Consider the following 24011-nt stretch of genomic DNA (forward strand, 5'->3'; position numbering starts at 1 on the left):
ATCTGGAGCATGAAAAGGTCAGTGATAAAATTCACTCTTCATCATGGTGCTGTCATAATGGGAGTAGGTAAATTTAAATTTAATGCTGTAACCACTATAGGATCACCAGTCCCTCAGGGGGACCAGGTGAGAGCCACCAGGCTACTTCTGTAAGCTACTAAGGAAAGCAAGAACTTTCTGATGCCTTGAATGGGTCTTCTGAGTTAAGGTGTCTGATTAAGTGGACTGTGGCATTTGAAATATATCTTTCTGATGTAGGAATCTGTTATGTAATAACGCAAAACAGACTTATAAGCCCCTATGCATAATTTTAAGATCTTTTAAAAAATACATGCCAGTTCAATTTAAAAACCACAATAAAACTTCTAAAACACAAATGTATATACATGCATACATATAAAACATATGTTTTATAAAGTAGCACATACCTCATGAGGGTTATAATCTGGGGGTAACTTCTCCAGCATCTCATCAGCACGATGCTGCACCACTGCTTCCCGGGTTTCTCCCCCTCTAGTACTGCTGTCTTTGGGCTGGATGCTCACTATGGTACTGAATGTCTCATTGGCCAGGTTGGTCTGGCAAGTTATATCTGCGTTAGGGTGAAGTCCAAACACCTTTAAGTAAAAGGTATAAAAATTGGGGGGAAAAAAAGAATGCATGAAAATGGATAAACAAGGAAGAAAATTCTCAGCTCCATAAAACAATAAATGTGAACAGGCCAGTGGAAGTTCTTCCATTTAAATTGTCAAGGACAAAACCCAAATTGCACTAAAACATTAACACAGGCTGCATATGCAATAGTGTTTTCATTCATTTCAGTGGAGAGCTTTTTAACTGATCTCACTATCTTCACATGGATCATGCTGTGGAATGGTGTCAAGGAGGTGAGAACAGATCCCTTTCCTTTGGTTTGGTGTTGGAAATGTCATATGTGGGCATTGACCCCTTAGCATTAGCTCTTTGTCTCCATGGGTCAATTGCTGTTGTACCAGCTCAAGTAGATGGCTCTAATTATCTGATCAGTCAACATTTCTAACATGTTTTGTTTTACTCAGACTCTTGGGCTTGTAAGGCATGTAGCATGGTAAATAAAATAATGCCACATCTGAAGTACCTAAAGATAGTGATACATTGAGGATATTTTACAGTTTAGCTATTTTTGGTTGAAGCTTCCCCCTCCTTACTTCTTCTCCTGAAATTGAATTATTTTATTTAAGATACAGCTAGCACAGAATTACTGCAAAGCTGCCCTTTGTCTGAATGATAATAGCTTTTTCAGAAACTTCTACTGAAATATCAGTAAGTCTATAATTGTCAGATTGACAATTGCAACCCTTCTCCAGGAGGAATTGTATGTTCTGTGACTTATTTCACCAGCCCCCATTTAATTATAGATACTACATATCTCTCACAAACTTTGAACCACTGATCCATCAATGAGGAAGCCTTGCCCTCAAACTGAGCACAAAAGCCAAGCAATCTTCTGTTTCTCATTTTTCACATTTTTTCACATATTCAGTTTTCATATTTTACATTAGAATAAGTATATTGCAAGAATGCACCTCTAGAAACCAGTATTTACATACTCTGAGGAGAGAATGAAAAGGGCCATTTAATATTGTTATACTTGTAAATCTAGAAACTCGGGGACAAGGGATGTAAGTGGCTGCACCATTGCCAAAGTCAGCAAAGCAGCACTGATCTACACCACTTGGGAATCTTATGCTTACAACAGCACAAAGTACAGACCTAATACCACATTTGACTGAGGGTGTGACTATAACAGCGTGCAGGTAGAGAGGATTTAATGTTGAGGACTTAATGTTTGAGTAAACAGTGGTTTACTCAAACTCAATGTTTAGATCTGTAAAAGGCAAAAATACCAATGCACTTTATTACATCATATTTTATGTGGAAGGAAATACACATTTGAAGATACATTCTTTTCTGCTTTTGCTCTTGCACAGTGAGGGCTTGTTTGGTTTTGCTCCAGCAGATTTTGTGGCAATATTATAGCCCAAGTTAGCACCATGAAGAATATTTGCTATATCTGTAAGTGGAGCCCTATTCCAAGGGCTAACTTAAACACTGGATCAATATTAACAAAGACAGGGAGACAGCTCTGGTCCTATGGTTTCATGCAAGTGATGTACGAAGAAGAAAGAAAAAAGAAACCAGTGGGTGGACCAGTTTTCTGAATGTCCTGTGTGTTAATCAAGGACCCAAACCTCTTGTTCTCTTTGAGCCAAAATCTCTGTAAAAGTTTTGTAAAAAGAGAATGTTGGATTCTGTCTTTGAGGGTTTTCCAGCCTTATGAATCCTCAAAACCAATTGCTAAAGCTATACACTCCTCTGAAACCACTTCTCTATCATCCCCTCCTCAACTGGACGGGGGAGAGAAGTCACAACAAAAAGTCCACAGTCTGAGATAAGAACAGGGAGAGATCAATCTCCAGTTATTATCCCAGGCAAAACAGACTTGACTTGGGGAAATTAACTGACTTTATACCAATCAAACTGGAGTAGGATCATGAGAAACAAAACCAAATCATAAAAACACCTTCCCTCCACCAGTCCCTTCTTCCCAGACTTAACTTCATTCCCAAATTCTCTACTTCCTCCCACTGGAGCACAGGGAGACAAGGAACAGGGAACAGGATTTGTGGCCACTTCTTCACACACTGCCTCCAACTCCTTCCTCCTCGGGAGCAGGACACCTCCCACTCTACCCCTGCTCCAACATAAGAGTCCTCTACAAACATCCATTGGGCTGTTCCACTGAACTGCTCCAGTGTGGGTCCCTTCCACAGGGGGCACAGCTCCAGGAACAGACTGCTTCAGCATGGGTCACCTCTGCAGTCGTAACCTTGGCCAAAATATCTCTCCATCATGGACTCCTCTCCCCATGGAGCCACAGATCTTGTTCCAGCATGGACTTCCCACAGGGTCACTGCCTCCTTCAGGCATCCACCTGCTCCAGGGTGGGGTCCTCTATGGGCTGCAGGAGAATCTCTGCTCTGGCACCTGGAGCATCTCCTACCCTTCTTCTTCACAAATCTTGGTGTCTGCAGAGTTTTTCCTCTCACTTATTCTCACTCCTCTCTCTTACTGAAAGTTCACGTGCAGCTTTCTATCCTTCATAAATACGTTATCCCAGCAGTGGGTCTGTCTTGGAGCTGTCTGACACTGGCCCACAAGGGGGAAGCTTCTGCCAGCCTCTCACAGGAGCCACTCCTTCTCCCCCTGCTACTGAAACCTTTCCATCCCAACCCAATACACCGAGTTCAATTGCCCTTCTCAGAAGACAGTGTTTACTCTGCTCAGAGGATGAAATTTCATCAAAGGAGCAAGGACACTGCAAGCAGGCCAATACAGTCTTTCTTAACTAAAAAGGGAAAAGGAATTAATCAAGGATACACTGTTTGGACTGTTAGCACAGTATCTTTTGTGAAAAGAAGAAGATTGGGAGATTAAAAGGTTAAAGGTTTTCATGAGCAATTTTGACAGATTTTAGAATGACAGGAGAAAGTCACAGCTTCCTTCCTAACAAGTGAAAATGTGAAGAACAAAAAGATGTTTGCATTCCTGGACTTGCCTCTATTTACATAAAAGCCAAAGGTAAAATTCCCCTACCTCAAACCATACATACAAATTTTTTACAGGCATCAAAACACTTTAAAAACACATTGCATCATTGTGAGATAGGTTCCCAAGTGCTTAAAAGAGCAGATCCATGAAAGCAGAACCTGAAATCTGATAGAGCCAAGGTTCATACACTGATAGGAATCACTTCATGAGCTGGGCTCAAATGGATTCCAGTGATGCCTTATATCATGTCTGCATTTACTCTTACCTGGAAAAGGTACATCATTGCTGGCACAAATACCTTTGCATTCTGGTCTCACTGTCTTCAGAGATTCAGAACTTTCAAGCTTATTTTATGACCTTGGAAACTTCTCACCCTCTCAGCCAGAACATTATCAGTAAGTGAAAACCAGTTTTTTTCTGTTCCACTCAGTCTATTTAATTTTAATGGAACTTATTTCCAATGGCATTTATCAACTTAATAGAAATGAGACAGAAATCCAGACCATTCACCTCTGTTTCAATTTTCCAGAGCATTCTCTTCTGTTTCAGTTTTAACTAACTTCAGCATGTGTGCCTGTACTGGAGGGAGCAGAAAGTCATCATCCTCCAGTTCCTGTCACCACTGTGATATGCACACATTGGGTCATGTAAAACTGGTTACAACCAGGAGCTACCCTGCACCCTACCCCACCAATTCATGGCAACATCCATATCTTTTTACTGTCAAAATGGAATAAACTCCCAATTATAACTTTCAAATGAGACCATGGGCTTTTTTACTTTTATTATTTCTCAGATTGCATGTCTGCTCAATCCCATAAAAACTGTGAAATCACAAAATATTTTGGTTTAGAAGAGACTTCTAAGGGTCATCTAATCCAAATCCTCTGCCCAAGCAGGAGAAAATAGAGCAGGCTGTCAGGGACAGCGTCCAGTTGGGATTTCAATGTCTACAAAGACAAGACTGCACAATATCTCTGGAAAAACTCTCCCAGTGTTTGACCACCTCCACTTAAAAAATAGTTCTCTTGTTCTCAGATGGAATTCCTGTTGTTTAATTTATGTCCATTGCCTCTTTTCCTTTCATTGGACATTATCAAAAAGGCTCCAACTCCATCTTTACAGCATTCCAACAGGGTTTTATACACATTGATACTTGAATCTTGCTGTATCAACCTTCCAGAAGATAATTAGGGTTACTAAAAGTCCTCCATAAGGACGAGGGCCTGTGATATGAGACTTTTTCTAGTTGTTTGAAGAAGGCCTCATCTACCTCTTCCTGGTCAGCAGATCTACACTGAATATCAATTATAATAGTCTGCCTGCTAATCTTGACCTATGCATACTCAATTCTGGAAAAAAAAAATACCTCATTAAGTTATTAATCTCACAAAAACTCCCTTTAATATATTAAAATATTTTACCTCTGGTGTGTCAGTCACTGGCAACTGCTCTATGTACTGGAGATAGTCTTCCACTGTATTCCCTTTTGGAATAACGTAGCCTTTGTAGAAACAAAATTTTTCACTGAACATGTGCTCTCCAAACCAGACTCTTGCATATGTGTTCAGCAGGGCCTTGTCGAGGTCATCAGTCACACGGCCTCCATACTGCACTTCTCCAAGCATGTAGCGGACACAGCTCCAGTTCACCCCCTGTCTGATGCCCACATCATTCAAGTGGTTCTGAAGGAACTGCACGCTGGCTGAGAAGTCTGCCTGATTAAATTCGTAAGGAATGTTCCAGCCCAATGGGCCAAACTTCCTTCTTTCCTGTAGAATGGTTATAATTAAAGGTAAAACACTCATTGATATTAATTGTGAAAAAAGCTTAAGTGCAGAAGAATACATGAAATACTTTAAGAATGCAGTAGTCCAGCTGGAACTCTATTTCACCAACTTTTAAAAAATACATTTAAAACTTGATTGATTATCTAGCAGCTAAATTTTGCACAAACAAATAAGAGGAATATTAATATTCTCACAAAGAAAAAAAATCCTCTTTTTAAAGTATTTTTTAAATCTCTGACTCTGGAACCATAGTTTTTGAAATTCAAAAATTAAGCTACTGCTTGAGGCAATGGTGTTCAAAATCATCAGCCATTATCATTTTGTAGGTTCTTCTTATGGATTAGATATATTCCTATCACTTATATTCCTATCCCTGTTGTATCTGCATGGTGCAGACACAAGCAGGAAAAACTGCTTCTTAGTGAATTATCTACAGACTCAGCTGGCAGTACATAGGTGTTAGGGTAATATCTGGTAATTGCAATTTTTTTCTTTTAACACAGGCTTCCACTGGACCACAATGTATCAGTGCATGGATGCCACAGAGCTAAATTAGCCAGGCTCCAAATATAAACTAAGAGTACTGCAAAATCTATTCATAGGATGATGAAAAGTTTTGGTTAATCCATAAAGCACTTTCTTTAATGGAAGTCCTGAAAGTCAAGACCCAAAATCTACTTTCATTTCCTCCTACAGGTTTCAGAGCAGAAAGGATTTATATTCACCCTCTTACACCTTCTCATTGTAATTGCAGCATTTTGAGACTATGGTTTTCCAAACTATAAATTGTAAATTTCTTTAATATGTTTTATGAGTTCAAATATTAGTAAAAATCCAGTTAGTTGAAAGACAGATCACACAGTCATTGACCAGGACTTTAATAGAAGAGTACTCAAATTGATCATTGCTTGATTGTCCTTTTTTTCCTCTGAAATATCATCCCTGTTGGAAATACAGGACCAACATGAGCAAAATTATAAGTTCTAACACAGCTGCAGTAATAGAGAGAGGTTGTTATCTTTCTTATTTTGCGTTAATTTGCCAACATGGGACATCCCTTTAAAAATGTTTCTCATTTAATAACAAGGTTCATTAATAAATGAAACATGGCTTTATGACAGAAGAGATGTATTTTTAAACCTGAACAGTTGTGTGAAGAAATGCTACAGCATATAGCAATGGTTTCCACTGTGGCATTTTGCTCGCTCCCAGCAGATCCTGAGTAACAGCTGAGTATGTTCGCTTTAAGCCAGCTTTCACACCTAGAAGGTAAGTATCAAAATGTAACACATTAGCAAAAAAAAAAGTATGGAATCCATAAGTCCAAACTCTATTAAGCATAATTCTCTATTCCAATTTGCAGTATCATCTCACTTATACCTTCAAATAATGTCTTAGAATCAATTATCTGTTCAGCTGGCCATAGCAGGCAAACTTCAATAGCATTTTGTTTTAGGTAGGTAACAGAAAAAATTGATTTCAACAGTCCAGAAGGATTTAAGATTACATAATCATATTCTAAATGATCCCATAAACAACTGAAATAGAAATATAATTATTTAGCAACTATATGGCAATAAAAAAGACATCAAATATCAAATGAAATATAGCACTGAGTATCCAAGAGTTTGTTCTGCTATTTACTTATTATAAGAGATTTTAGTTTTATTTAAGATAATTTTATTTAGATTTGATTCCTAGAAAAATCTCAAAATTCTATATGCTGTTGTTCAACTGGCCTACAGGCACCAAGGTGACAAGGAGAACCTAAATTCATAGTGCAAACATTAATACTTGGGGAGGTTTGTTTGAGCACTGACATTTCATATCCCAGGAACAGCTTTAGGCAGTTGATACTGATACAGTCCCAGCTGCCATGGAACATGGAAGCTTGACTGCTCCCAGATGTTTTCAGGCAGTGCTACTCAAGCATCTTTTGCCTTGGGCAGACAACCCAAGCATGAGTTACTGACATCAGGTCCCTCTTATGATACTTTCCACGTAATCAGCTTCACACAAGTCTAGAAGGGCAGATTTTAAGTGCAGTGAAAAGATGGCCAAAACCATCTTACTTGATATGACACAATAAAAGTACTTTTGCTTTTGTTCATACTTCACAAAAATTCTGCAAAACAATATTCAAACAAATAGCTTTCCAAAATATCGAATGGATATCATAACAGGGTTCCAAAATAAAACAGAGGTGTTTTATTTTATTGTGCTACCAATGTGACAGGACAGTCTTGAGAAACTAAAACTCTCTATATTTCATCCTGACTAAAATTTTTACACTGGCCTTTTTTCAGCTGCTAAATGTAGGTTGCAAATTTGCTATAATTTGACTTCTAAAATAGCCTCTTGAAGCTATAGGTTGTTACCATTAGAATGATTAGGAGGGTGCCACTGTGCAATAAAAAGATGCTGAGCTCTGAATTAAAAAGGAGGAGAGAAGAGGAAGAAATAAGAAATTTTTATCAACAGACTGACTACCTGCTCTTGAGATGGAGTATAAATGCTGAAACAGGATGTGTTTCAAAACATCAAACATTCTGTTATATTTTATTAATGTTCAAAGGAAGCTAAATACTGAAATAAGAGGTTTAAATGTCTGAAGCTTTAAATAGGACCTTGGATAAAAATTCTTAGCTCCTACTGACATCATCAACTGAAACCACTGGCAACATACATACATACATATATATATATATATATAAAGAAAGGGTATATTTATTTCTTTATTTGTAGGCATTAATAAGATCCTCCTCCTCTCCTCAAAGTTTAACAATCATCCTGGCCTCTCTAACATAGGATATTCTCCAATTCCTTCAGCAACTTTGTGGGTTCTCACTGGATTCATTCCATCCATGTCTTTCTTACACCCCTATTAATACAGAAACATGAGTCCAAACTGCCAGTCAAGATGCTGATCTCACATTCTCACATTGTGCTGCTGCACATGGACTACTTAGGTGAGGAAGCTGAGGGCTTAGAGGCTCAGAAAGCATGAGATGAACATCTGAGTATGAGGAAACATCCTGGAAGTGGGGAAAGATTCTGGGTGTAAGGAGGAGCATGGAGGCCCAGCAGACCAGGGGATGCCCAGGAACATAGGTCAGTGATGTCCAAGACTGGCAGCTTCAAGTAGCTGCACACTGAAGCCAACATTACTTTCTGCCCAAACTTCCTGGACCAGCACCAATCTCTCCCATGGGAAGGGAAGTCATTCCTACCTTGAGGAGGTTCATTGGTAAATTTTATAGAGGACTGTAAAAGATTAATAGGAAACTCTGGGTGAGCCTCTGTAGTGATCCAGGTTCTGAAATCTTCATTCACAGACTCTTTTGTTGTGATGGTGTCCATTAATTCATTAAGAAATTCCAAGCCAAGGTGGCAGTTCTGTAGGAGGAGCCATCCTCCATCTTGCATGCACTGATTTAACAGGTGCCTTGCATGGACTTCCTGGCCCTGACCCATTGAAATGGCACGACATGGAATGTTCTAAAGGTAAAAAAGAAAGTTTATTTTATATGTAGCTCCTTAGAATTATACATGTGATGTATTGCTTCTGTAGATCCATGTGTAGTGACATTCTGTCACAAAGAAAGCCATTAATATCAATGCAGACTGATTATATTAAAACCAAGTAAAGAAAACAAAACCACAAAAAAAAGCAAACCCCTTCAAGTTCCTCTTATCTTCTACCTGTTGGAAGAAAACTACACCCACTGGAAATCATATTTTTTTGCTGGTCTAACAATATCTATGGGATAAGACACCTGAAACATTTTTTCAGCTTTTTCACCATTTTTTCAAATAAAGCAAGAGATAAATACAGCCTGACCATTCTTTTTCCTATAATGTACTATCTTGAGATGAGCAGATATTAGGGCTTCAGATAATAATTAACACACAGTGTAAACCAAACAATTCTGATGACTTTTTATTGCCTGAACATATTTCATTCAAAAGAGAGCTGTTGATGAAGCAGTTAGGACAGGAAAGATTGGTTCACATTAAAGCACCACTCAGGAAGCATCCTGTATTGTAAATGGCAGCTGTGGAGCCACTGATTCAGAGGATTCCAGTTTGGTGATCTGCTAGCTCGAGCAGATCTAGATTCAGAAAAGAGAAAGCTTATAAATGCAAATATAAATTTCTAGAATTTTATGGCATCTTCATCAGAGGCCATGGGAGAGTAAAGGCAGTTGTTCAGAAAACCAGAGGAGGATAAAGGCTCTCACAAGGGGATCTGAAAAAGATAAGACTGAGATCAGGACCACACAAGTCTGTCAGTAACATGCAGGCAGATCCTCTCTTGCTTTTTGTTTTTGCTACTCTTGCTCTTTTTAAGTCAGGCTCAGGTTAGCTGCCTGACCCCTGCCAGGAAAAACCAGAACTATCAAGCCCATTTAAACACATTATTCTACATACATGTTGAGGGCGAAAGAATTGATGAAGAGACTTTTTTTTCGTGGAGAGTTTCACATTCAAGACCTACAGCTGAGTATCCCTCATGCAGTGAGCAATGAGGCACATTATCAATCTGGCCCTGTCTTCAGCTGGCTGACAGCTACAAAGGTTAGTCTTGACCTGTGCAGCTACTCAGACTCTCTTACTGTGAAACAAAAAGCAAGGAAGACATCCACCCCTAAGCAGCGTGGAGGAGGCTGCCCTCCTTTTGCAGGAGAAGGAGGTTAAGCATATGGACACAAACTGTGCTGGGTCATTTGGCCTCAGGGTCAGAGAAGGGGCCCTGACCTGATTTTAGAGAACAGTATAAATACAGCTGCTGTATACGATCCCCATATCCTGGCAAGATTTAAGGACACCAGAATGCCAAAGATAAGAAAGCAGTTAAATCCTACTCTCAGGTCAGTGAAACCTGAAACTGTAGCTAAAAGAAGCAAAGCTGAACAGCCTGTGAAGCTGGCTGTGTGCCAGAGAACCAAAAAACTTTACCTTTTTTAAGATGCATCTGAGTACAGCTAGCACTCCTGTAAATCAAGCACTATGACTATCCCTGCATAAGAGTGCATAAATATTCAGCAGATACATTATTCCCTAACAAAGCATCTACTCATAATTTGCTCTTCTCAGCAATGTTGCCTCTGAAATGTACAATCATTAAAGGTCATAGAAACATCAAGACAAGGAGAATTTTTCACTATGAATTGTCCTCATTTTACTCCTTCTGAAAGAAATCTTTTAAATGTCTGCATACAGAATGTTACTTTCAATAGTGAGTCATATCAGCATATCCATCTCATCTTCATGTATCACTATCCAGATGAAAATGCTGGCATTTTAGTCACTACAGTGGCCCTGACAGCTCTGTTGAATGCTCTGTGTATCATTCCCTAAAAGAAGAAATTATCTCTACAATTAAAAAAAAATCTGATTTTAATGAAGTCAAAGTGCTGGCATAAGAAACTTCATTTCAATCCTGAAAGTAAAATTTTCACACCATCTTAAAGTGAAAGTAAAGGGGGCATAAATGCAACTAATTTTAAGATAGAGCTTGTTTGGTTTATAAACAAGATTACATAGCTCAGTAACCACAGATACTGTTCTCATTTCTTTGGGAGAGGGCCACCTGAACAGCTAAATTTTAGAGTGAAAAATAAATTCTGGACACAAATTTGAACATTACCAACAGCAGATAGCTGATTTATACTGTTAATATCATACTTAGAGACACCATTAGCACTGGTGTGCTAATCCTTTTTAAGACTAAAAGTCATGACTATAAAAGGGAAAGCATTAAAAAAAGAGGCCCACATTTTTTATCATTAATAAGAAAAAAACCCCAGCACCACCACCACCCTGCTTCAAGAACAGGTCCCCAGTAAAACCAACATATATTAAAGATTTAATCTGGAAAAAAGCAGAGAAATCTCAAAGAAAGAAAGGAACTAAATACAATTTGTTGACATATTAGCAAAATAAACACAAAGCTCCCTTGAAAATATTTCTGAAAATTAAATTATTTCTAGATAAATTTTTTAAAAGCTAAAGAATTGCTGAAATGCTCCTCAAGTTCCACATTGTTATACACATTTTTATTTTTAAAAAACGTCTGTGTTTGCATTTTGTTTTGTGACATTAGGATGGCTTTTGTAAACTTGAAAAGTTCCTGTATACTGTGTGGTTAGGTCTTTACTTCAAGAGTTTGGAAAAGAACCTTACAGTTAAACAGTGTGGTTGACTTTACATTCACAGGTAACACTGGAGCTGAACTTCACATTGTGACAGCCCAGCTGATGTTGCCTTGTTCATAAACCATGTGTGAATAAACAAGGCAACCCCTTCAGCTCTTTCACAACCTCACTTTCTATTTATTCCATACACATTTCCTGGAAGCATGAAAACATATTAAGACCGCAATATCCTCTTGGTCTGACAGCAGACAAGGATCAAATTAATGACTTCAGATTTAAGATTCCTAAATTTAAACACTAAGTGAGAGTTAGGTCATAATTTAAGCTGTTTTAACACAGACAGACAAATAAGAGTCCTGATTTTCAAATGGAATGAGCATCTCCACTTTCTAATTAATAAGCTGAAGAGATTTGTGGGTCCTCCTACTTTTACATGTCTTACTCAGTGTATTCTAAAATCCTGCACCATTAAATGAAGATGCATTCTAATGAGGAGGAAAATTTATGGAGATCTAAAGTAAATAACTTCTTGGGAAAATTTTATATGCTGCTACATTGTGAACCATAAAACAGAGCACAGAGTGCCTTAAAGTGATGCTGTTCTGTAGGAAATGTTGAATGTCTCCATCAAGTGCACAGATTGAATGCTAGGGTGTTAAAATTAATTCCTCTTATCACCATAATTATGATTTTTTTCTGTATCTTTTTGTAATCATCATTACTGTCAGCTCCTACAGTGGATGTAACACAATTTAAAACACAAATGTTGCTTTGTTCTAATAGCTTAGTACATTTCCTAAGTAGTGGGTTATCATAATCTGCTAGATAAAGGCAGGGATCTCATTGGAATCAAACAACTGCAAAAAAGAGGGACTGCAGCATTTTCATTTCCTACTAAATGCATTTTGGCTACTGATCAAAAATTAACTTCCAGAAAACACTAGCATGAATGTAAATATCACAATCCAAACATCTTTAAAATGTAGAAATGCCACTTCTAGTGCAAAGAAGAGTTAAAAATGTCTTTATCAGCTCTAGTAAATTCAGTTTAGGAGAATACCTTTGATTTTGCAAGACGTTCTATATTTTCAGTGGGGTCAGACCCCACTGACAAAAGGCATGTCAAAGGTGTTCGACAGCCACTTTCTCTCCACATTTCTTCCATCTCAAGAATAAATCCTTCTGCATATTTCTCTCCAAGAGATTCTTCAATGTAGCGCCGAGCCTGGAAAAAAAGTTACCAGAAAAATATATCTATCTTTACCTTTTTAAGTTTAGCATTAATTAGTGACGTGGAATTTACTAGCATCTCTACTGGAAGCAATGACTGTCTGAACTTTAATTTTTCAACTTTAGTCCACAGGAGGCAACCACTGAAATTCTCAGGTAGCAAACTTCAAACACAGAAGAGAAAGAATTCTGCTCACGCAACAGCCATCCAGTGAACACTGTTGCTAGAAAATGCTAAATGGGTTTCTTTAAAGAACTGGAGAAAAAAATCTATGCAGAATAGATCCAGTGTCAGCTCTGAGGACATCCCAGATATTGTCCCTAAATTACTGCCTGTTAAAAGTTGGTGGATAGCAAAATAAAAGAGTTTCTCTATACCAGTTCCATTTTTAGTTCCTCTAAGTATGTATTCTTGACACTGTCTCTACAGCATAGTGGATTAGACAGATCTCTCATCTGACCCAGTTACAATCTCCCATATATTTATTGGAACTTCAAACAAATTCTCCTGTCCAGTGGTTATCCAAGTCTCTTACGCTGAATATCTATTTCTACAAAACATAAACTTAGCTCAGACGTGATCCTTAAAGGTCAAACCTTCTTTATGCCTCTATTTTTTTTCTTTTCATAGACATTTTCTAAAAGAACTTCTAAAGCTACCTTAGTGCATGAAATTCTTTTTGACTGAAGTGATTTCCTAGCTGTGTATTGACTCTCACAGATTCTTAGGCATGTATGATGAAGAGAAGCACTGAGGAACAAGGTGGACTGAGGAAGATGTCAATTGCAGAAAAAGAAACCCTCAGTCACCCACTATTAAGTGTAAATTTTGTCCCAGACAGGTAAAATTTCTAATACTTGGGAAAACACAGTAGGGAAAGAAGAGATAAAAAAAGAGTAACAATAGAGATCCCCTCTCTCCTCAAAAATTACAGTAATGACCTTTTACTGCAACCATTGTTCAGAGATATTCTTTTATAGAGATGTTTGTGCAAGACAATAAAAAATTAGTTAAATTAGATAATTTAGTTGATAGACAATTGTTGATAGATAATAAGTTGATAAATAAGCAGTAGCAGCTTTATTATTTTGCTCTGTTTAAATTATGGCAGTTGGAGCTCCCTTACTTCTCTCCTGCTTACGGAGTGAAGAACACAAAATGAAAAAGAGTGGAGTGAGCCTTGTTGAAAAAGAGGTCCATGAAAATATGGTGTCCCCTAAATACAACACAGATGCTATCACAGCACGTAACATGTAAAGTTGATATAGGCAGGAAAGAAAAACTACTACTTTCCAGTACAGAAAGAAGGAAGAATAAGTGGAAAGAGGGTACTCATGGACTCATACATCTCTTTTACACCTACATAGAGAAGAAAAATCAAAATATCACAAACTGTGGAGAAACTGCTAGTTTACTGCAGTTTCTTTTATGACATTTGCCACAAGGCAGCCTTAATTATTACTTCCTCAGTAGAGAGAGTAAGTAAACAGTTTATCTGCTGTTTTAGTGCACCTGCCATAAAAGTGAATTGCTCTTTTTCCGCCACTTCTGTGGAAATGAACAGGGAGGTATCTTTTGATTCACCAGAGGAATGCAACTTCTTTACAGGTTGCATGACTTGACTGTGAAAGCACTACACCAAAGCAATGGTATTCTTGCAGCTCCAACACAATTTGTTTCATGTTCTGCTTCCTAGTTCATTGCAATTAAATAAATAAGGTTTTTTACACATATTTTTAATGAGCATTTCAATATCTGATTTTTCAAAATAGCTCACTCAAATAGAAATATTATGGTAACAAGAAATTCAGAGAGCCTAAGTTTGGAACTAGCAGTTCTTCAGGAGATGCCACATGGCATAACCATGGTACAAAAATGTATCTTACTTGGGCAACAGTGTGATCGGGGCACCAGCTACGAACAAGGAGCAGTTTATGGAATTGATCCAGTAAGCTGTCATAACCATCAGGAATAACAGATTTTTCAGGAGCTTCTTCATCAAACCAGGCTTTCCAAGACTTCTCATTCTTAACAATTTGCACTAGAAGTTGATCAAAAGGGTACAAGCTAGATAACTGCACAAGATTGAGCCATGTCGTGTCAAGGATCCACTTTTTTGGTTTTGCTTCCACAGAATTCATATCCAAGCTGGCACCTCCTGCAAAATTAAAAGTATTACAGAGGAAAACAAACATTGTTAAACAGAAAAATGACAAGTAATAAAAAATACTGGTTTTATATAATTCAGGGAGTAACACTTTATGCAAACCAGGATATGGAGATGTCATTTGCATGGAGGAAACACGTAACAAAGACCTAACTGGAAAGTGGTCTCAGTTCCTCCCAAAGTTGATATCCCACTAATTTTTGTGCTGCTTCTACTCTATCTGTAGAGCTGGAATGAAATGTGGCCACCTAAAAGGATACTCAAGCCCGGTTCTTCAGAGCAGACGTATAATGGTTAGTGCAGCCTCCTTTCATCCGTGCTAAAGAATAAGAAAGCACATGGTGCATTCATTTCCAGGGCTGCAACGTCAACAGCCTCTTAGCTCAACCAGCACTCAGCCTCATGCCCATTTGCACACCCAGCACAGCTGAGCCACAGCTGAACAGTCACTCAGTATTTGCTAAACAAACTGAAAAATTTGGATGCCAAGCACCTGACTGTACTTGTCTTTGTACCAGATTGAATTTATCTTGGAGAACTCAGTGAGGTCACTGACCATCAAATTTTATAAACCTCAGTCAAATTTTTCTTTGTCATTGTGTCTGAGTAGTGACATACAGTGGTGACATAATGCAATGCAATATAAAATTGTTTTACAACACATAACAGGCTTTTTTTCTGCTGATACTTAAGCCTGGTACAGCATTCACATGCCTGCTCATAAGCCAACAAGAGAGCTTTTGCTGATTGTCTACAATCTTGCAGACACAGATATGCAGCAACTTGAAAAAGAGGCAGATAGTAGAGGCTATAGGTTCTCTAACAAATAATGGACTTATTTTTTTTCCATTTTGCAATGTATAACAGTTAAAATAATCCTCATCTAAGCATTATTTTCATAACAAATAATCTATATTGCTCTTGTTTTGGAAAATTTGTCCTTTAATTCATTCTTGGACTGTATATGCTTCCATTCACAAGTTAAAAACAAGAAGATCCACAGGATACAACACATTGTTAGTGCAATACTGCAAAATCTGAATTTGGCAGTACACAGACATTTGTAAACAGGAACATTTTTAGAGAAATTACCTTTGATCAGTGTCTCAAACTCAGTGTGTGAAATTTTCTTGGCCTGCAAGTCAATCTTCAGTGCCAGAAGCAATGTGAACAGGAACCTGTGATTTTCATACAGCCCTCGAACTGTGTACTTGAAGACTTCGTAGGTGAGATGCTCGATTATATAAACCACCCTTTTTGCTGGAATTTGAGATTTCCGAGATCTTTCCACTGATAGGTCAAAAATGCCAAGGAACTGCCCTAAAGATGTTTGGTACATGACGTTAACCAAGCTCATTTCCACAATTAGGAAATAAAGGATGCTACCACGACCTGCCACGGGCCGATACTCTTCACGTGCAGTATTGATTTTCACCTCTGTCTCCATTGCTGTGTTTAATTTTTCACTGACCTTAAAATTAATGGAAAAGATCATGAAGATTAAGCTGCATTAGTTGTGATTTATGCTACACAAGCAAAAAGTAAAGGTCTTGATTAAGACCACAATAATATTTTTAGTTGAGCTTTGCTTCCCTCTGCCAGTGTTTCAACACAGACATTGTATCTTCATGTGTTCCAACTCCTGTCAAGATGGGAACTGATTCAAACTTACACTTGCAGTGCCTGGAATATGAACAATATCCAGGTAGCAGTTTAATTTTGCTATTTTTTATGAATAAAAAATAAGTGTTTCTACTATTTACTTGTTAAGAGGTCAGATGTTTACAGTGGCTCTGAATGGGAAAAAATAAAACAGGAATGAAAATATATACATATGTCTTTATATATACTATCTTTAAATTACAATTACAAAATATATCTACAGTGAATTCAAAATTCACCTCTTCTGCTGTTGATTTAGTGATCCTTAAGACTTCTATCAGAGACTCATCTTCAACCAAAGAGCCTTCTGTACTGGTTAGACGGCAGAGCAAATTATCTTCAAGCTCCTGCATTTTCCTCTTGTTGGATGTCACTTGTTCCATTAGTTTGATTCTTTCTGCTTCCAGTTCCTGTATTCAAGAAGTTTTCCATAGAATATTTAATGTCAATTAAAAGGAAGATTCCTTATAAAGACATAGAAAATGTGATTTCATGTCTGCCAGAGTGGGGAATTTGTTGTCTTTTCCATAAAATACTGAAATACTACAAAATATTTCTGTACTAAAATAATTTATAAGCATATGGAATATATACATTAAACTAATTTATATGTATCCTGTATGTATTGATTAATGAAGTATAAATGCTGGAGAATGAAAACACATCTGAATTACCAGGAAAATCTTCCTCATAGTACGGCACACCTAAACCACTGAAGATAGTTTACAATGGCAAGTGATAAAAGCCACATTACATTGAGTACTTAAAATTAAATCAGATAAAGGCCTGAAAGATGCTTTGTATGGCTGGATTTTACATTGTGAGCAAAATTGACTGGATGACCTTTCCCATTTCTAATTTCTACCATTCTGTGACTTGGAAAGATACAATCCTCTACTGCTTATAAAACAGGAAATGTTACAATTATTATCTCTGTCATATGGATTTTTTTGCCCTTTCTACAAGACAGACAATGACAAGGGAAAAAAGGCAGACAAGTCAACAGAACACCAAGTGAAATGAGGAGGCATCTGTACAGCACAGTCTACACAGCTCAGGGATACTTTTGCTGGCTGTCTTTATTTAATCAATCCAGTCAACCTTCCTACAAGAAAAGGATTGTTAATAATCGTCTATCTACACCTATGGCTTCGGTTTATTTTCATTTTTGTCAACACGTCAAGCTAGAGAAAAAGGAGATGTACAGAGTTATAGTTATACAGTACAGGAGAGGTTCTCCTTTATTTCAAAGAAGTGATAAATTTCTTTATTTTTACAAACGCCTCTCTTGGAAACTTTGAAATATGTTCTAGGGCTCTGTAGCTCTGTGGAAGCTACAAGTGACTGCATCCCAAAAGAAGGGAATGGCTTAAGTATCAGTAATTCAGCTTTCTACATTTAGTAGTCCTCTTTCTATACCATTAAAAAAAAAAAAAAAGAGAATTACACAAAGGGAATACTTCCACAAAAAAACTCAAAAATACATTTAACTACATGTTTAAATTCCACATAAGGATGTGCTTTGTTTAAGATCAGACGCTTTATCCATACTATTTATAAGTCTGTAAAAGGTATCTTTCAGAAACTTATCAGCAAATATATCAGGTACAAGTTTTTGTTTGCAAAGGAATTTCACATTTGTAATATAAATAATAGTTGTTCTGAACACAAATAATGGCAGCAGCTCCATTATCAAAGTACAAAAATAAGCTGATTTTTTTCCTATATTTATAGGATCAACCTATAAAGGTGAGAATAAACACTTCTTTGATCATATTTCATTGATCACTAGAGCAATCTTTAAGGATGTCTGGTTCCTTTAATCTATTACTTTAGTTCAGTGATCATAAAGTTGTCTCTTTGTAATAGAAAACCTGTTCTTCAGAAGCTCTGTTCATGTTATGTCTTTTCTTTGAACTAATTTTTTCAGAATCCCATTGGCTCTATCTACACCACAACATTCACCTCTTACTGAGACAGAAGAGACAACAACCATGATGCCTTTGTATCTGCCAAAAGTTTAATAAATGTTGATCAGCTGCAGCCATGTCCCTGTTCAGCAAGCAGCGCTGATATTAACTAGGTTCCCTTGCAACTCTCTTCAGCTGATGAACAGCACTGCAGGAATATTTTTCAATGACCATATTTTTGACACAATGCAGTCTAGGTGTTGCTACATACATTCAATATGCATTCTCTAACAGTTCTTTCCAAGGAAAAAAAACAATACAAAGCAAGGGTATCTTGTGGGAAGAGGATTTTTATATGTAGGTCATGAGAAACCTATTTCACTTCTTTTCCTTCTATCTTGATTTAGACCTCTCTCCCTTCAGAGATTAGTCAGGATATTCCCATTAATGCTGTTTGATTTTGCTTACAAAAACCTACATCTACTGGAGTAAAGATTAAAAGTTCTGCATCTAAAGCATTTATCTCACCCACTTTTTCTCCAGTACTTCCTGTTACAGTCTTTCTGTTTTCCATGGAAGAATTCACAGGACGTTTGTGCATTACAATGACTTTCCAGCCCCTGTTTGTGACTGTCAGATTAAGGAAGGGCACCTTAATTCCAGTCCTTACTTCAGTGAAGGCTCATTTTGAGCAAAGTGGAAGGGTGTTGGCTGGAGAAAATGACAGCACCACTAAAGAACGCTGGTTAGAACATGCTTTGGGGAAGCCAAAGGAAGAAATAATTCCTTTAGGTAGGCAGCTCCTCTTACATTAGCAAGCCTACCTGAGCTACTTACTGAAAGCAGCAGCTCTGCTAATGCAAACCTCAATTTTTTAATCTCACCTGAGAGAGGATTTTCTTCCTTATATTAACTTCCACATAATCAATGCAAATTTTAGTAAGAATAGAGTCAAGTCAGTGTTCAGGGCTCCTTAAGAATCTTTTATCTCCTTGCACACTAGAGCCTGGCTGGCAAAAGTAGTTCAAGTTCATAAGCATTTTTTCATGTAATTCAAATCAAGTTTAAAAAGGAATTTAGAAATACAAGAGATTTCTGACTGAACAAGCCCTTTCCATATATGAAGGAATAAAGTTGTTTTATGTATGTCATGTGCATGCCAGTGATGTATTTTTAATGAATAATTTTCTTTATTCTCTTTCCAAGGCCAGATCTTAAAATAAATGTTTAGGTTCCCCCATTCGATTAAAAAAGAGCTCCTCATTGTATTTCAGCAAATGCACAACCTTTAAACTCTCATTCACATTTTTGTTCTTGCATTTGATTTCAACCAAGACACTGAATATGTATGCACTCTTGGTGCAGATACTGAACAAGCTTTCCCTCTATTAAAATGCTGCAGGACTCAATACCTGCTTTTCTGTGAGGATGACACGGCCAAGGAGCTGATCTTCCAGACCTTTCATAGTAACAGTAAAGTCAATCACAGTTGTTCTTGCACTAATTTCTGGAGTATAAACAGGATTAGCCACCTTTGTTGTCATATAGAGGGTAAACCCCTTCATCAGATCTACCTCCTTGTCACCTACTTTCACCTGAAAATAAAAAAAAATAAAAAGCATTTCTCAATTTTTGAAAGCTGAATTCAGAAAAACTGTTATTTTGTCTGATGAAAAAAAAATATTATTTTTTTTTAATGTTTTCATTTACACTTTTAAAACTTTCTGATTAAGGGTAAAAAAGCCCCTCAAATAACCCCACGAGTTCACCACTCATTTTCTAACTGTTTTAAAGGTACAAATCATGTCAGTATTCAGACTACCCTATACCCAGCATCTGTCCTGTTGGGTTTTAATTTCATGTCTACAATTCATCTTACTTTGTGTGCTGAACCAAATTTTATGAAATTTTTTTCCAAGATGTTATCTAGGGCAGGATCAAGTTCCTCTCCAATGTCTTCAATTAACAGAGGTCGGCCAAGGGACAAGCAGTCTTCTATGTGACTTCTGAAGAACTTGTGGTTCATAGCTGTAACCTAGGCAGATTGAGTCACAACACAGCATGCATTTGAAAGCACACAGAAAACAGCATAAAATCTATTGAAGCTTTGAAAAATTGTACTCATCCTGGGATATATATGCAAATGGCTACACTTTAGGGACCAAAACTTGACTCGGCTGACATGAATGGAAGCTTTGCTTTAAACTTCAGAGGATAGGAGATTACATTTCTTTATTGTTACCTATTTACTTTCTTATCTGCATATCTATCTAATCAGTGCAATATCTTAATATCTCCTAAATATAAATAGATTTATGCTTAAAACACTAATATGAAGTAGGGAAATGTTTATGGAGTTCAGAAAAGGAGCCAGTGTTATACACGAGGCCTGATCTGACATCAGACATTCAGTTTCCAATTCAGTTCCACCAGTCTTAAAATTGCTACAAGTCACACAGACTCCTTTTCATTTATCCAAATTTAATATATTTAACATAATTATTTAAGATGATAATTGAATAACCTTTCCAGGCATCTCTTAAGCCATGGTTTTCAGGTGTTTTTTTTTACCAGGAAAAAAAATAGGATAGACATGTTTTTAAAATAAATCCTTGTCTTGCAGGCAAAGCTCTTTGAAAAAGGTATAATTAAAATATCTAGAGGCACATTACACAGAATTAAATCAGTATATTATTTAAAAATTAATACTCTGTTCCATCACTCTGCACTTTTTGTTTGTTATCATGCAGATGTATGTGTATCTACCAAAACAGCATGTTCCCTACATTTTTATTACTAATTCAGCCTAGAGATAAAGCCAGTGTCTGGGTGACCAACAGCATAACACTAACAAGACCATAGCAAGTTACAATATCCCAGATGTAAGTCATAATTTAAACACTTGTGTATTTAGAATCTTGACATAACTTTGTTCCCCCTGGACTTAACAGGGAGAACTCAGAGCAGGAGATACAAATCTCCAGGAAGATGGAGAATGAGATACAACCTTTTACTTCCCTCTTTGTTTCTCTTTCACTACAGCAAGCAATTAAAAGATTCATTATAAAAATAGATATGTCATAACATATCAGTGCAAACTATTTTGCCCTGTTATTGATACCATGATATAGGGTACAGGTTCTATGTCAGTCTTGTTTTAGTTTCTGCATAGCTGTACACCAATAAACATCAGATTTAAATTACATATGGCCAAAGCATGATGACACACAAATGACACACAGATTTTAAGGAATTGTAAATTAACTATTTACCTGAAGTCCATTATTCTTTTCCTTATTTTTGATCCAGATCTTTCCTTGACCTTGTGGATCAATCAGCAACGGATATCTAGATGCTTTTGTGACAATAATGCCATTTTGAATTGAAAGGTCATCATTTGGAAGACCCTGGAGGTTCCATTCACCCACTGTAGCATTGTCAACAAGCATACCAGTAAGGTTCAAGTTCTAATAGAAAATATGCAATTACAAAATCAGTACCAGTAGAAAACATGTAAATACAAAATTAGTGCCAGTTAGAGGAGCTATACTAAAACATCTGCTATGGTTTTTCTTCATATTCTGATCAGAATGCATGATGGAGTGTATTTGATAGTTATTGCTTACTGTTTCTTTTCTTTAAAGTTCAGTGGCTCAATCACTGCAGTTGAGCAGTAATGAAAGTGAATTCTGTTGAGGCTTTGATGTCCATCAGAGACTGTCAGAAAAACTCTGAAGTCAGTTCAATATCTAATGACAAACGGATTTTTTGCAGTTTTTAATAGCAAACACTTTTCCTGCGAGTTGAAGTAGAATTGTCATCTTGCTCACAAGACCTTCCACCTGCTGGAAAGTGCCTTCCAAGTACAGGATGGCTGTGGGAGACTAAGAGAAGAGTGTGGAGATGTGCTATGGATCAGTAACCATGAACTATCATGGAAGGTTATTGAGGCTAAGTTAAAATCCTTCACAGTTTGCATATTCTCCTTAAGTCTGATTTGCACTTGTCAAATAACTTGCTTTATTTTATTCCCTCTGAAAAGTGACTGGCCTCTCAAAAATGTGTATGTGAAGAAAAAAGTGCTGAAAGTAGCAAACCAAATTCAAATTTAGAAAAGCACCTTAGTAAGGATTGAGAATTGTAAAAATAATGAAATTGAAGGTATTTTTTAATTTGCTCCTTACATTTTTCATTCAACAATTCTGACTTGTAGGCTTTATTTAAAGACATGTTTAAAATAAAGACATGAAAGAAGGAAGGTAAAAGCCTGTAAATCTAGTGAAAATCACATAATTCAGCATCTGAAGCCTAAAGCAAAACTTCAAATACTGTGAGAGTTGTGATACAATCATGATACCTAATGATAACAGTATTTGCAAGATGCCAAAGCTTTTTCACTCCTTTGATTTTTTTACTTCTAAAATTATTGAATACTCACAATGAAGCAACACAAATCATCCTCAGAAGACAAAGAAATTTTAGGAATCTAGTTTCCATTTGTGCAAAGGACAGAAAAGCATGTAATAGGCAATTTTTTCAGCAATTGGAACCTAAAACCATATTTAGCTCCTTAAGCAGATGAGTAGGATCTAAACAGCTTTGAACTTTTTCTTACCTACAGCAAGAAATATCAGTCACCCTGCAACTCTGAAACTCAGCTAATTTAAGTGCCTAACTAAACAGATAAGTGGCTAATTTTAAACAGATCTTTGTAAATTGTTATGCCTAAATGACTCATACGCCCACGGTCAGTTAGTAGTCTGTGACAAAGTAAGGCAGATATCAAGCCTTGTGCTTGAACTGCAAAGCTGCTTTCTTTCCTGCAGTGTGAAGTATCAAGAAAGGCCCATATGCTGCCTTTTGTGAGCACTTAATTCCCTGGGAAAAAATCAAAACTCTCTTCAATACACTATGATGGAAATCATAATTCTGTCTTTAATGGGAACTCTAAACAGAATGGTAAATACATTTTGAAACTCATTAACTATGGTATCCATCTAACTGAGACATACTGGGGAGGAAGGGGGAGCAACATAGAAACCATAAGAAAGTATTCCTCAAGTTTTCAAGAATGCAGCCAAACAGTAATGTTGGCCAGAATACCCTCATGAAAGCAGAATTTTAGTTCTTTATGTATTGCTTTCTAAAGATATTATATATCCAATTTCTTATCCTTAAATGGTGAGAATCTTGACAGATACTCCCCAAAGTAAGTAGCTTTTAAGAACATTTTGTACACTGAGATCAGGAAAGAGCCTCCCTCAGTTGAGTGTATGTAGGATAACTCCCATGCCACACTGGTTAAGAATCTTGCCTGAAACTGCACTGCTCCTGGTACTTTATTAATAAATCCATCTTGGCCTTACATATTTTTTATCATCAGCAGCTTTCAAAGAGCTTTACTGGGTGGGTCAGAGTCATTCATCTTTTAAGTCACAGCATAAATTGGGCTGGATTGCAAGTTTCCCTCTCTCAAGTCAAGGTTAATCAGCACTACCAGAA

At 37.0% G+C, this 24011-nt stretch overlaps 1 protein-coding gene across 1 annotated transcript in view; it reads right to left on the minus strand.

The window, feature by feature from the left end:
- Window positions 1-24011, minus strand: part of LOC132070926 (dynein axonemal heavy chain 5-like) — a 143542-nt gene that overhangs the window by 23040 nt on the left and 96491 nt on the right. Inside the window, exons 60-69 of the mRNA XM_059468136.1 lie at window positions 21782-21976; window positions 20389-20544; window positions 19922-20104; window positions 16839-17009; window positions 16030-16408; window positions 14657-14928; window positions 8612-8879; window positions 6522-6643; window positions 5016-5363; window positions 429-617 (exon numbers count right to left, since the gene is read on the minus strand). Coding sequence (XP_059324119.1) covers window positions 429-617; window positions 5016-5363; window positions 6522-6643; window positions 8612-8879; window positions 14657-14928; window positions 16030-16408; window positions 16839-17009; window positions 19922-20104; window positions 20389-20544; window positions 21782-21976 — 2283 coding nt within the window. The remainder of the gene's footprint in view (window positions 1-428; window positions 618-5015; window positions 5364-6521; window positions 6644-8611; window positions 8880-14656; window positions 14929-16029; window positions 16409-16838; window positions 17010-19921; window positions 20105-20388; window positions 20545-21781; window positions 21977-24011) is intronic.

The sequence above is a fragment of the Ammospiza nelsoni genome, chromosome 1 (assembly GCF_027579445.1).
Source record: "Ammospiza nelsoni isolate bAmmNel1 chromosome 1, bAmmNel1.pri, whole genome shotgun sequence".
Classification (NCBI taxonomy): domain Eukaryota; kingdom Metazoa; phylum Chordata; class Aves; order Passeriformes; family Passerellidae; genus Ammospiza; species Ammospiza nelsoni.